Below are 13,741 nucleotides of genomic sequence, written 5' to 3' on the forward strand. Positions count from 1 at the left end.
AACTCCAAATTAAAAAAATAAAGAAAAGCAGGAGCATAATATGGAATCTCAATAATGCCGCTCCCAACAATGCTGCTTTGGGGTCTGTGCAAGCAGCTCGCAAGACTTGTGTGAAGTGCTTTCTACGTGAGCTCCAGAAAAAAAAAAAAAAACTGCAGAGAGGCGGGGAGCATTTCCTGTTTCATTTTTCATTTTCTTTCACGTCAAGACCTTTTGTCCCTCCCTTGGAGTTGCTTCAACTCTCGGGGAAGGTCTGTTCTGAATTTACTCCTGCTGGATTGGTTACGGTCCCTTTCAAGTGTGGGCTTTGTTCTCAGCAAAGCTTGGGTCAGTTGAGCAACACGCTACTGTTAAAAAAAAAAAAAAAAAACAGCTGAGTAATGCTGGAGCCTCCTCCTGTGGCTGATGCAAACCTGGAGAATTTGCATCATCATTTAGCTCCACTAAGTTGGTGTGACAGGCAGAAGCTTAAATACCAGCCCACGAGGAAGCTGCCCGGCCTGTAATGATAGACAGCAGCGGGCTGCAGCCACGGCCAAGGTCGGCAGAGGCGGTGCAGGGCCCGGAGCCCCGCGCCACGCAGGTGTTTCCCAGGCGCCCCAGTCAGCTGTGAGGAGAAACACACCTCTGAGCCTTTACCTGTCAACACAGTAGCCCTGAGAGCATCCGAGGGCAGAGAGGCAGCGGCCGCTCAGTTAGAGCAGCAGACACACCAGTTGAAAGTGTGCCTCACGTGCTTTTTTCCTGTCTTATTTCCCCCGTGGGTGGATGCAGAGATGGTCAGGAAGCCGGTGGTGTCCGCCGTCTCCAACGGAGGCTACCTGGCCGGGAGCGCGAGCGGGCAGCTGCCGGCCCCGGGCGGCCAGGAGCCCCCGGGGCCGCAGAAGGTGGTGCTGAAGAAGAAGATCACGCTGCTGCGCGGCGTGTCCATCATCATCGGCACCATCATCGGGGCCGGCATCTTCATCTCGCCCAAGGGCGTGCTGCAGAACACGGGCAGCGTGGGCATGTCCCTGCTGGTCTGGTCCCTCTGCGGGGTCCTGTCGCTGTTCGGTGAGTGCGGCTGCTCCCCGGGGGTGTGTCTGGGGCGCAGGGGGCTTTGCTGGCTGGGAGACTGATGGCTAAGGAGGGAAGGGAGAGCGAAGGCTGCACCCCCTTTGCACCCCCTTTTAGCTGCGCTCCGGGCGCAGACGACCCAGACGCAGCTCCCTCGGGGCAGGCGCTTGCATCCCCTCTCTTGCCTCCTGCAGGCTGTGGCTGTTCCCTCTTTTTCTGACCGGGACAGAATGTTTTCTGACTTTTCCCTGGGGCCAGAGAGCGAAGGTAAACTTTGATGACCCAGTAAAATGCACGTGCGCTTTCTGGGGCTGAGTGACTCGGTCCGGCCTCCCGCAGCTGGCCCTGGATGCTGCACCTGTGAGGTGAGCCTGGCCTGGCCTATTTAGACGCAGAACTGGCTGTTCAGCAGAACTTTTACTGTCCTTTTATTGGCAAAGCAAACGGCTGGCAGACTTCTCCTTTCTGGGCTTGGCGGCTTGTCGTTGCTAATATTCTTTCACAAGTCCTGACCAGGGTGGATGCCGGGTCCTGTCACTCAAGCGCTCATGAGCCAGGCGATTGCAAGGGTCTGAACATACTTCAGATATTTTCAACCTTTCATCTCTCCCTGGTACCTATAAAGTTTTTTTTTAAAGATTTATTTATGCATACAAGAGCGGGGGTACAGGCCAGAGGTGTGGGGGGTGAGAGGACTCACCAGAGACAGAGCGGGGAACAGAACAGGCAGACGGACTGAAGACACTGCTGAGGGGAGCAGCGGGCGAGTCAGGAGAGGTCTGCTGTGCCATGTGGGTATCTCCCTGGCCGGGGATCGAACTCATGCTGCAGAGGCTGCAGATAGCTTCATAGGCTGCATATTAACCCCTTGTGCCACCAGGGAGGCCCTCCCTGGTACCCATAAAGTTTTGCAGTAGAAACCGTAAGCATGGAAAGGGGTGTGTTTGTTGTACTTGCTCAGATCTGCGGTCCTCATGGAGGGTTCGCTCACTTGGGCTCCAGGCACTGATCATTGCCTACCTGTTCCCAGAGTTAGCTGGTAGGAGAGGCATGATTATTCTTTCCCCCTCAAGATCTCATCTCTTCTATTGACTTAACATTCATAGTCAAATGGTAATAAATGCCCCCAGTGGAGTAGGCATGTTATTCGGAAGCTACCTGAGTTGGTTGTAAAAGGGATTAAAACTGGTGAAGAGTCAAAAAATTCGCATTTATTTATGCTCTGGTGCAAGTGGCTGAGATACATTTGTTCTTCTGTCACACCTGGTGTGTTTTGATTTCAAAGACACTACTCTTTAAAGGTACTAACGTGTGGTCCTCTGCGTACCAATCCATTCTTTCTTAAGGCTTTGCAATGTTTGGATGCACAGATTTGGGTATTTCTGTAGAGGAGTCATAGGTCCATTATTAGAAAGGATTTTAAGTGTGGGTTTGTCAATACAAAGCCTTATTCTAGAAATTTCTATTAAGGAATCATTTTGGGGTTTTTAAGTGTTGGTGGTGTTCTGTGTGGCTCTAGCATGTACATCCACAGGTAACGAGAATGGCAGTGGTTGATGTTCGTCATGACCTTGTGCGCCCTCGACTTTTAACCTTCTCCAGCACTTGATCCGTTCAGGAGAAATCAATGTCTAATAACAAACACTGCAGCCAGTTTCCTGGACTGGCACCTGGCCTGCAGCTCCCACTGTGTGGCTGTGCCCTTCATGCTGGACAAGGGTTATTCAAACACGAGATGAACTGCTCTGCACATTGACCTAGTTGAAACGATGTTGATTTATACTATGAAAATCTACTACAAGTGGATCATCACGAGCAGACACTCAGAAAAAAAGAAGTTAAAGGGACTATCTAAAGTTACACTTGCCCAGGTGTTATTTGATTATTAATTGCAGGGAGTATGCTCCTGTGTAAACTCGCTTATCTTTATTTACATTGCATTTGTCACTTAAGTGCCTCAGAACTTCTTGACAAGAGTACTCCCTATCAGGAAGCAAAGCAAAATGTATGAGAAAAGTCCTCTGGAAAATTCTCGAACTTTGGTACTAAGGGGAAAGAATCTCTATATTTCGTTTACTTTTTTTTTTTTTTTTTTAAACCATGGTCGATACATGGATTTTCACATCCTGTTTAGAACTTTTTTCATCTGGGTGAAATAGTTATGGAGCTTGAGACTTTTAAATGAAAATCTCATTCTTCCAGAACTTAATTTAAACCTAAGGCTACCATCCTAGAGTTTCAACAAAGCTTACATAGGTCTGGGATAGATTCTCTGGCAATAAGCGCAGAGATATTTTTCCAGTAACATTTTATATTGGATACTTTTCTATCCAGTGCACCAGCATGGAGATGGATTTCCAGGAGAGAATGAATCCTACTAGTTAGAGTTAGTTAGCAGTGGGTGAAGTGCACCAGCGATCCCCAAATAACAGTCTGTGGACCAGCCACGTTAGAATCATCTGCAACTATGAAAATAGATTTTCTTGTGTCCTGTTCTCAGAGCTTCTGGCCTCCCTGGGTTAGGGAGTGACCATCGGAGGAGACCTTAGTCTTCCGTTGTTTGTTGGATTGTCATTGACTTTGAGACAGTGCTAGGTGCAGAATAGGATACATGAAACTACGATTTCACTGAGTACCCAGGTTATATTCACGTCAGATGGTTCTACCTGAAGCTTCACTGATGCTAATTTCCCACACAGAAGTGGCTCAGGAGAATATTTGCGTGTTCTATTTGAGTTCTGAGCGGTACGGCTAGAACTCTGCACATCACATCAATAAATATAGTTTTTATTTTCTTGATCATTAATTGGTCAAATTAATGAGCATGACTGTATTTCATGAGGTGCTTTTGGGCCTGTGCTACCCATTTCATGTTCATACACGAAACCCCTGTGTAAGGGGGAGTCTGAGATTTCTACTTTACAGAGGTCGCCATTTGGGCCATTGCAGAACTTGCTCAAGTCCATGTGAATTACATTGCTACATGCAAAAATATGGTTTATAATTAATTTTATGTACATAAACATCGTAGAGTATCTTTTATAAAAAATATTTCTTTCAGGGCTTCCCCAGTGGCGCAGCGGTTGAGCGCTGGGTTGCGAAGCTGCCCACGGCCTCTGCGGCGCCGGTTCGATCCCCGGCTGCTCCCCGGCCACCGGAGGAGGGTCCCACATGGCGCGCAGACCTCTCCTGCCGCCCGCTGCTCCCCTCAGCAGTGTCCTTCGGTCCTTCTGCCTGCTCTGCTCCCCGCTCTGGCTCTGGTGAATTCTCTCACCCTCCCGCGCTTCTGACTGTACCCAGTGCATGTATAAACAAAAAAACAAACAAACAAACAAATAAATAAAAAACATGCCTCTATATATAAAAAAAAAAAAAAAATTCTTTCACCTGTCCCGAAAACCTCCAGAGCAACCATGTCCAGAACTAGATTAAGAATATCTGAACCAAAACTCATTTTGTTAACAAGACACCCTGCAAATTATCTGAAGCCTTGCCAGGCCTATAGAGTTCATACTTTACTGAAGAACAGATAAATCTGATTTATTTTGATGTGCCTCAGAAATTATTTATTAAAAGGATTCTGCACATGCTGAAGTCAGTGTGGGACAGTTCCTTGTCTTGGTGGTGTGAATTTTTGATCTAAAAACAGGTTCATATTATCTTTCTGTCTTCTCTTTTCCCCCTTGTTCTGGGTTTGAGATTTAAAATTTTAGAGAGATGATTACTATCTTAGAGGCTTGTCTTGCTCGTTTTAAGTAAAATTGCATTGTGTGGCTAGAATGAGCCAAACAAATTGAGGAAGTGACACAGGGGGAATTTGTTGGTTCTTAGCAAATCGATGACCTTGAATTCTTTTGAAATGAGGGTGTCATCCAGCCCGGATGGTGCAGTCACATGTCACTCAGAGAGGCTTGAATCAGTTCTGCTGTTGGATGACTCGATGTTATTTTAACTTTGCCTCTTTTTACTATACATATTTCTCAGGTGCCTTGTCCTATGCGGAACTGGGAACAAGTATAAAGAAATCTGGTGGCCATTACACCTACATCCTGGAAGTCTTTGGCCCCCTACCAGCTTTTGTCCGCGTGTGGGTGGAACTACTCATAATACGGTAAGAACAGGGAGTGAGAGAAAGGAATCTCTTCAGAACATTCTTCTTGGAATCCCCTTGGTGGCTTTGAACTAAGTAGCAGCATGCCTGTCACATGACCGTGCGGTCCATCTGCAAATTCCCTGGCAAAACACCTTCCTCAGTGCACAGCTTGAACGCAGTTTTGCTGCCGCAGTAGCTCACTCACGCTGTGCCAGCCTTGCAAAGTATCTGCTTTTCTTTACTCTTTGGTTCTTCTCTGAGACACTTCTAGGAAAGGGGTGGGCTCTAGAGGACAGCAAGGGTCCAGCCCACCTCAGCAGGTCTGTCTTCGTCAGGCCCAGTGAAATGAAAAGCCAGGCTGGGAACGGGAGGTTTCCTTCTTGCAGAGAACGCCATGAAGTCATGAACTTCACTCAGTTTTTGTGACTAGCGAAGCTCTTGCCTGTCAACCCGGGATGCTGCCTTGTCCATACTTCACAGGAAACCAAACTTCGCGTGTCAGAAATGACTCATTTCCTCACGTGAAGCAAATCGGTGAACCATGATTGTGAAAATCTTTTTTAGTCTATTGTTCTAAGGATTCTAAGGATGTTCTCTTTCCTGACTTGGTTTAAAATCAATGCAAATAGTGCTGAGTCACCCTGAACTGTAAATTTCCTTGCACTTGGTGGGGGTGGTGTGTTGTTGCATGAGAGGAGCATTGCTCCTTGAGGCGTCTCCAGGAGACGTGACCTGCACGTTCTGAACACAGAGTTGAGTAGAAATAACTGGGGAGGCCAGCCCTTCTAGTAAAAGAGGGACAAAGTTAAACTTCTCAGACAGACACACACACACACACACACACACACACACACAGAGCTCAGAGCTCCTGTGAGTCTCTATCCTATCATTTGAGGCTAAGTAGCAAATGCAGAGCTAATAAGTATTGACTTAACACTAATCATGATTTTTATAGTCCTGGGAGTCTCTTTTTTAACAAAGTGCTTCAGAGTCGTATTTACTTCTTAGTTAAGTCTGCTCTCATTTAAAACAGTTCTGTGCTCTTTCAAACTTGTTTTAATGAAGCAATGATAAACAAGTATTTTATTCCTTTTCCAAAATCTGCGATTTGCCTGGACTGTACCTTCTGTTCTTTCCTGATGATCTGAATCTTACTTTTCAAAGGTCAACTTAAATCCTGTCGTGCCACAGTTCAGTTGCTGTGCACACGTGTGCTTCTTTCCTCTCTTAATTCTTCTGAAAAATGCAGTCTCTGGTGCTCATCTGCCATTGAACAGGACGGCTTGTCTTCTTGCTTCGTATTTTAGGTGTCTGTTTTGTTTCCACACTGCAAGCATTTCAAGCACAAAGACTAGTGCTCATTGAATACCTACTTACTGCAGCAGTGTGGGTAGCATAGACATGAAATTCTTTGTGAGTAAGTGCTGGAAGCTTAAAGTAGTATTTTGAATGCAACCTACTCAGCATTCAGAGAAGTATACTACTTATTTGGGATGCCGGCTTGTCAGGATGAGGGGTTTTGGAGTCTGATATAGCTGAACTTGAATCCTGTTTCAGTCTGAATTGGTTGTGAGGACTGGCTAATTGTTTGGCATATTGAGAAACATAATCTTTTGCAATAGCACAGAGAGAGTGATCATTCATTGATTTATCCATGCCACGGGTGGTACAGAATGAGACTAAAATTAAAGAGACCTGCTTGCCTAATCTCAAGTAGCTCATCATCAGATGTCACTTTAACAGCACTGTATTTATTGGGTTTCTACTGTATGACAGCAACTGCCCTGAACACTGGGCCAACGGTCTTATACTCAAGGAACTCAGGGTCAAGTGAGGGGAATATTGTCATTCAAACAATCACAGGAGTGGACATAGAGTTGCCAATGTGGCAAGGACTGAAAGAAGCCTTGGAGTCAAATAAGACAGTGTATTCTGGGAGTTCTTGCCCATCCCAGAGCGTGGAGAAGTTTCCTTGGGAAAAGGAAAACTGAACCTTCTTTGGGAAAGGAAGGTTGCTGGGGCTCCAGGCAATGGTTAGGTAGATCTTTCTAGTAGAAAGCCAGAAACGGAGAAAGCTGGAAAGCATAGCCAAAATGGAGCCTTGAATGGAAGGATTTGTGCTCATGCCAAACATGCTTGCAAAGCACTAGACTGGCATGATTAGATTTTAATTTACATATCAAAAATTGATAATATCATGGAGAACAGGAAAAATAGTCTGTTTTGGGTGAGGAGGAGAAGGTCTCCAGGAAAAGAAGAAATCACATAATTGGTTTTCTGACATTCTAGGGAGCAGGCTTGGGTGTTAGGTGGCCACGAGCAGAAAGAACAACTAGGGGGAAGACTGGCACTAGGGTAATCCATGGACTTGTGGATCTTAAGAATATGCATTCTCACATACATGTATCAAGCTGAAATAATGTGTAATTTTCTCATTGAAATATTTGAAGAATTAAAGGAGAGGGGTATATTACCTATTTTGTTGTATGCCTGAACTTATTTCATTTTCTAACCTCACTCATGTTTTCTCAGTTGTATAAAATTATGAGTACTTTTAAATTTTTTGACTTATACTTTGCCTCTAAGTATTTCTATGGAATCAAGGATGATCTCTTGGCCCTTCAAGTTTTTATCTGTATAGGAAAAATAAAAATAGCACAATGTCAAACATATAAGCTTAGAGCTGCAAAGCAACCTTACTGATGCTAATTGTTTTCATTGGGTTTTGTGTTAATTTTCCTGGCCATTCCCTGACCCATTAGATCTGTGCCATTAACCCTTTTATACTGTGATTGGAATTTAATTGCTGACTTATTGAGAAAGAGGCTGCTTTTTTGCGAGGCCCAGTTCTATCAGAATGTTAATAAGCTAGATATTTAAAGGGGAAAAGTCAAATATGGGTGATCAGAGGCAGAGGTGGTGCTTCCTAGCATATGTGAAATTTAAAAATTGGCTCCCGAATTATAGGCAATATTTCATATGGAATATCTATGATAACCTAAGAAATAAAGAGTTCCAAGATTTTGAGACCATCATGTTTAACATGTTGTCTATGCTGAATAACAGTACTTCAAGGAAGAAGTTTAAAGAAGGTGCCATTTGTTTTTCCTGTAGTTAATCTAAGTATATGTTTTCTAGCCCTGCAGCCACTGCTGTGATATCATTGGCATTTGGACGCTACATTCTGGAGCCATTTTTTGTTCAGTGTGAAATTCCTGAACTTGCAGTCAAGCTCATTACAGCTGTGGGCATAAGTGAGTATTAAAGATTTAAATATGAAAAAGGAAAAATTCACAAATGTTTTTTGAGATACACTTTTTTTGGACTTTTTGCATGGTGAGATGACTCCCCATAGTACGCCCTATTTGCTTACCTTTCCTTGATGATTTGCGTTGGAAAATAAAGACAGGAATAGGGATTTGGAGTGATTCCTGATAATATATTCTAGGCCAGTATTGCGTCAGATCAATTGTATGGTTAACCTTTTAAAAATAGAGAAACAAAGACCAGGTTGTTAGTGAGAAGGTGTTTTATGAGGTTTAAATGATATTGATAGAGACTATATGTGAAGTGTTTTGGGTAATGAGGGCAACTTATTAAGAACAAATTGCAAATGGTAGTATTTGTACTCTTGTGGAAAAATACTATTTGAAATTCCATGAAGCCAGAGACCTATTCACTGTAATATTTTCAGCAACTTACATAATGCCTAGCATGTGTTCTATAAATATTTATCTATTGACTGATTTTTATGAGAAGTCTAAGAATTTCTCTCTAGCAGAGAAGTCTATAGAATATCTACTTGTTAATCTTGAAGGATTATACAGCTTCAATTTTCTCAAGCAACAGGAAAATGGTGGTAAATGAAATTGAGTTTGCTGGCTGTCAAGTTCAGGTTTAATAACAAGAGCTTTTGTGAGATGGGCCATGGTAATTAGTATGGTGGTTCTAGCTCAGACTGGATGAGACAATCTGAAATTGAAACTTAGTGTTACAGCTTCTTAGTTATGGCACGTGGGGCTAAAATAGTAATCCTCTTTAAGCATCAGTTTCATTTTTTGTTAAAATGCTTGTGAAAAGATAATCTATCTTGAGTGACTGTAGAAAGATGAATTGTGTCCAATTTTTAAGGCCTTGTCCCTGGAAACTTCTTCATGGAATCTGGAGTTCCTGCAGGACCCGGACAGGTTCTGCAGGACCCTTGATCCTGCAGGCAGAATCACAGCACAGTTAGTTTATTTAAAAAGTTAAGGGTAGGGGTAGTATTCTTGTGAGGTCATTAAATTGACAATAGAAATTAAAAGCTATAACTAGCAAAAGTTTTTACATTTTATGCAAACATTTATATATTTACAAATATAGCCCAGCTTGGAGCTGAAACAAAATGGGTGATGATAGCAGCTTACTATTTTGTTAAGTCTAGATGACTTTGCCTGTTTATCCCAATTCTATTAAACATATTAAAGGGTAAATTTGTGTTCTGGAGGAGTTAACGGAAACTTTAAACTACAATTTTAAAGCAATTATATATAAGGATAACTATATTCTGGTTTACAAAACTTCCCTAGTAGAGACTAGTGATAGAATAGTTAGTGAAGAATCTCAGTAAATCTTGGATGATTCTAGACATTTCCTTCTATTTTTGCCATTAGTTATAATATTAGTTTACAAAGTTTGACTTTTTGCAAGCTTGAGATTCTAGGAAATGTGTTCATAAAATCAAACACTGAAAGAGAAATCTGGATGTGCTTATGATTCAGTGGTAGGTAATGTAAATCAGTGGCCTAATTGGAAAGTCAAGCTGTCTTTGAGAAGAACTTAGCTTTAATGGAGCAACAGGGAGTGGAGATGGTGACAAGAGGAGAAATTTACCTGGGGGTAAATCTCTCATTTCTGCATCATTCAAAGGAGTCTAGGTGATATCTTCCTGTTAGGGGCAGAAGGTTAGTGAGAAGTAGAAAATGGAGTTTAATTGCATGAATTGCTCCCTTGTATTCCCTGGGGAAGAAAATCATTTGTGGTAGTTGGAAATCTCTAGTTCAAGTATAATAGAGCAAACTTGAAGGGTGTTTTTATAATCAAATCATAGAAAAAGAAAGTACAAATTTTGTGAAATATTAACCAGCCATTTGAGAAATGATAGCAAGTAGGGTGGGTAGGTACTAATTGCTAATTTCCTCTCCTTCCCTTTTCAAACTACTCTTCTTTACCCATCAAATTAGTGAAGAGATGAAGGTTTTGCTTTACTTTAAAGGACTTTGGGTGCTTTGATGGTGAGGGAGGTGTGGTAACATATATTTGAGGAAGTATGAACCTCTATCCCTAAGTCATGTACAGTGTTGTAAACCAACGTCACATTAATAAAGGGGAAAAAAAAGATTTTGTTTATGCAAATTCCCATCTAGTCTCTAGGCATGTCAGGTGCATGGAAGTGTGAGATGTTCATATTTAGTGTTCTCTTGTAGCCTAAAACTGACATTATACTCTTTACCTCTATGGAACTCCAGAATGATCACTGTCCTTGTAGATTCAATAAACGTTGAAGTATGTTCACCACCTAAAATATTCTTCCATCTGTTTTTAGAGTCTCTTCAAACTAGCTGCTCTGTAAGTAAACACTTTATGGCAGAATATTATTAAAAAATACTTACCTGAACAGTGAGCTATATAGTCCTAGCTCCATCTCTAGCAACTTCTCTGAGTCTCAATTTCCTTGCTAGTTTATTTATACAGGTGGGGGTGGGGAGTAAGAGAAGTAACATTTATGATTGCTTTGTGAAAAAAAGTAGCCAGTTTTCTACATGTATTGCTATTTTATCTTTTTCAAAACTATTTTCCTGGCATCTTTAAATGACATAAAAGAAAACCTAAGATGGATTTTGTGCTTAATTTCATGTATAGCATGTTTAGTGCTCTGTATAAATCTTTTTGAAGTCTGGCTGTATTTATCCTTTTATACCTAACTAAATTAGCAAGACAATGAATTCTTAGATACACGTAGTATTGAAATACACAAGTACTGCAGAACAACAGCCATATTCTTCAAGAGGATGACAAATAAAATATGAGTCAAAGTGTCCTGAAATCCCAGCCAAGATAAACATGAACCTTAGCAGAGAGGAAGAGCCGTCAGGAATTTGAAAGAACTAAGTATACTCCTGAGATCACATGTCTTTGAAGCTACTTCCTCATTACGGTCTGTGAACTAATGAGGAAAGTGTGGACTTTGGAATTAGCTTACCTGAATTCCAGCTGTAGCTTACTACCTGTGTGTACATAGGCCACTTAAACAATATCTCATGTCTCACTGCTCATCTGAAATATAAGACCAGTGATGGTAACCATGCCATAAAGATACAAAGATTGGATGATATCCATGCAGAGTCTCTGCACAATTTCTTCCATATAATAAGAGTCTACATTTATTTAATGATCACAACCGTTCTTTCCTGTAGCAAGGCCCTAGCTATGCACATTCTGTCTGCTTTGTGCAGGTGTTTAGTGCTGCACATCCTCTCTGAAATTAATGCATCCAGAAGATGAATGCTGATGGAGAGATAAAGAGCTCAGGCAGCTCTAACAAAAAGAACAAAAAAACACACAAAACAAAACAGTAAGACAATCCATGTTAGCTCACTGTAAAGCAGCCATCCAGCTTTCACACATTTTATCAGTTTAGCATGAAGCAGCAGAAGCCAGAAGGCAGGCAGAACCTGAACTTGGGAGAAAGCTCAATATATCCAGGCTGGGTAATCTCACTTTGTAAAACCGGACAGACTTGAATTACAGAAGTGCAGAAAGAAAATCTCGCCGGTCTTTAAATCACAGCATCAGTCCTTCACGACTCCTAAACTTTCTCCTCAGAGACAGCTTCTCAGCTCTGGGTTTCTTCTCTCCAGAATTTATACATAGAACTTTCATAGTTGCATTTCAGTTCTTTTGGAAACTGCGTCATAAATAAGTAAATAAAAATGAAATGTCCCTGTGTTTTCATTTTGGTAAAATATAAGGTGAGCTAAAGAAGCCGCAGATAAATAAAATGGGCAAGCAAGCCTGAGCTGATACAAGTATTTCCTGATATGTGCAATTAGCAGTTGCTCTTCAAAGGGACGCAAAGGAGCCTAGGGAGCTTGCTCACATTGCTTTGATTATCACAATGTGGGTAAATAGCATAAATAAAAGTTGCTTTTATTTGTTCTAGAAACTCAGAATACTCCTGCATTGGGTCAGTCCCAAATCCGTCCTCCTTGTTGTCAGATGAGCAACACGCATGGACTTCAATGTGGCAGTGGGCACGAAGGGGGGTGGGGGGTGAGGCAGCAGTTGCAGCCCCTGGACAAGGTCCCCTGCTCCGAGCTGGCGCCCAGCTCCTTGTTGAGCTGTGTCCTTCAGGGTCACTGGGGCGGGGGGCGGTGGGGGGAGCCCCAGTGGGTTCATGTTCCACATCACTGGTGCGTGCATGTCTGCATGCCCAGATAAAGCAGGATTTTGTGAACCCTTTGAGAGAAATCAGTCTTAACCAGAATTTTTATTTCAGCCTTCTGAGAGGAAAGCAAGTTTAGATTATCAATCTGTGTATTTGATTTTATCTTCTATTTTTCTAAGAAAACTTTACAAGATATGAAAGAAAAACCTATGGACTCATTTTTCCCCATTCAGTAGGCACTCAGTAAATAAACTCTTTATGAAAGTCACAGTCTCTTTCCACTTCTCAGCTGTGTAGACAGATGCTCAAGAGCAAGACTACCCCTCCCTGCCTGCCTCTCCTCCCCTGTTCTCTTCCTTCCTTTCTCCTGTCCCCCTTCTCTCTCCGCAGGCGCCCCTCTATTCTGGAATACTTTCAGAAAGAGAGAGCCCTGGGGTTTAGAAGCTTTATTTTTTTAAAAAACCCACACTGCTCTTTTGTTGCTGGAGGGAATGTGAAACCTTTTTTTTTTCTTTCAGGCCAGTGCTGAACCTCCCTCACTAAAAAAAAAAAAGTAATCCTTTTCATAGGATGATGACTAATTCATCACAGAGTCATTTGCATAGAAAAAGAAAAAGAATCACTGGATGAGGAAGGGGGAACAACCTTGCATTAATTTTCAATATATAAGTGCTTTTTATTGGGGAGAGAGAAATGATTTACTTTTATCCTTCCTCTGACAACATAATGCACTTTGCCATTCACCCTGGGATTGCCCGTTTCTTCAAGTCTTCAGCTTCAAAAGTAGATGAAGTATCTCCCGGAGCGCCCACATGGCTCTCTCGGAACTGCTACCCTGCCCAGCCTGGGGCCTTGGAAACAATTCTTCATTAGTCACCCTGATTGAACTTTGTGTGGGGCCTGCTTATCTGTGTATCTCTCATGTTTGCATTTGTAAAAATGGCCTTATTGATTTTTTACCTGATATGATGCCTATTTATTACAGAAATTAAAATAATGCAGAACATAGACAAGAAAAAGCTAGGAACTATTCAATATTTCATCATCTATAGAGGATATGTCAATGTTTTGACAAATACACATTCACATTTTCTCCTTTTCTTTCCTATCTGCCTGCCTACCTACCTACCTATCATCTCTCTATTCCACCCACCCACCCACCGCTC

General features: G+C 42.2%; 1 protein-coding gene across 1 annotated transcript in view; it reads left to right on the plus strand.

Moving 5' to 3' along the window:
- Positions 1–776: 776 nt before the first annotated feature.
- SLC7A11 (solute carrier family 7 member 11) overlaps positions 777–13,741 on the plus strand; it is a gene marked incomplete at both ends in the record, with an annotated part of 66,429 nt that continues 53,464 nt past the window's right edge. Inside the window, 3 exons of the mRNA XM_084244796.1 lie at positions 777–1,053; positions 5,041–5,167; positions 8,288–8,403. Coding sequence (XP_084100922.1) covers positions 777–1,053; positions 5,041–5,167; positions 8,288–8,403 — 520 coding nt within the window. The remainder of the gene's footprint in view (positions 1,054–5,040; positions 5,168–8,287; positions 8,404–13,741) is intronic.

This window comes from Talpa europaea (genome assembly GCF_964194135.1).
Source record: "Talpa europaea genome assembly, chromosome: 10".
Lineage (NCBI taxonomy): Eukaryota > Metazoa > Chordata > Mammalia > Eulipotyphla > Talpidae > Talpa > Talpa europaea.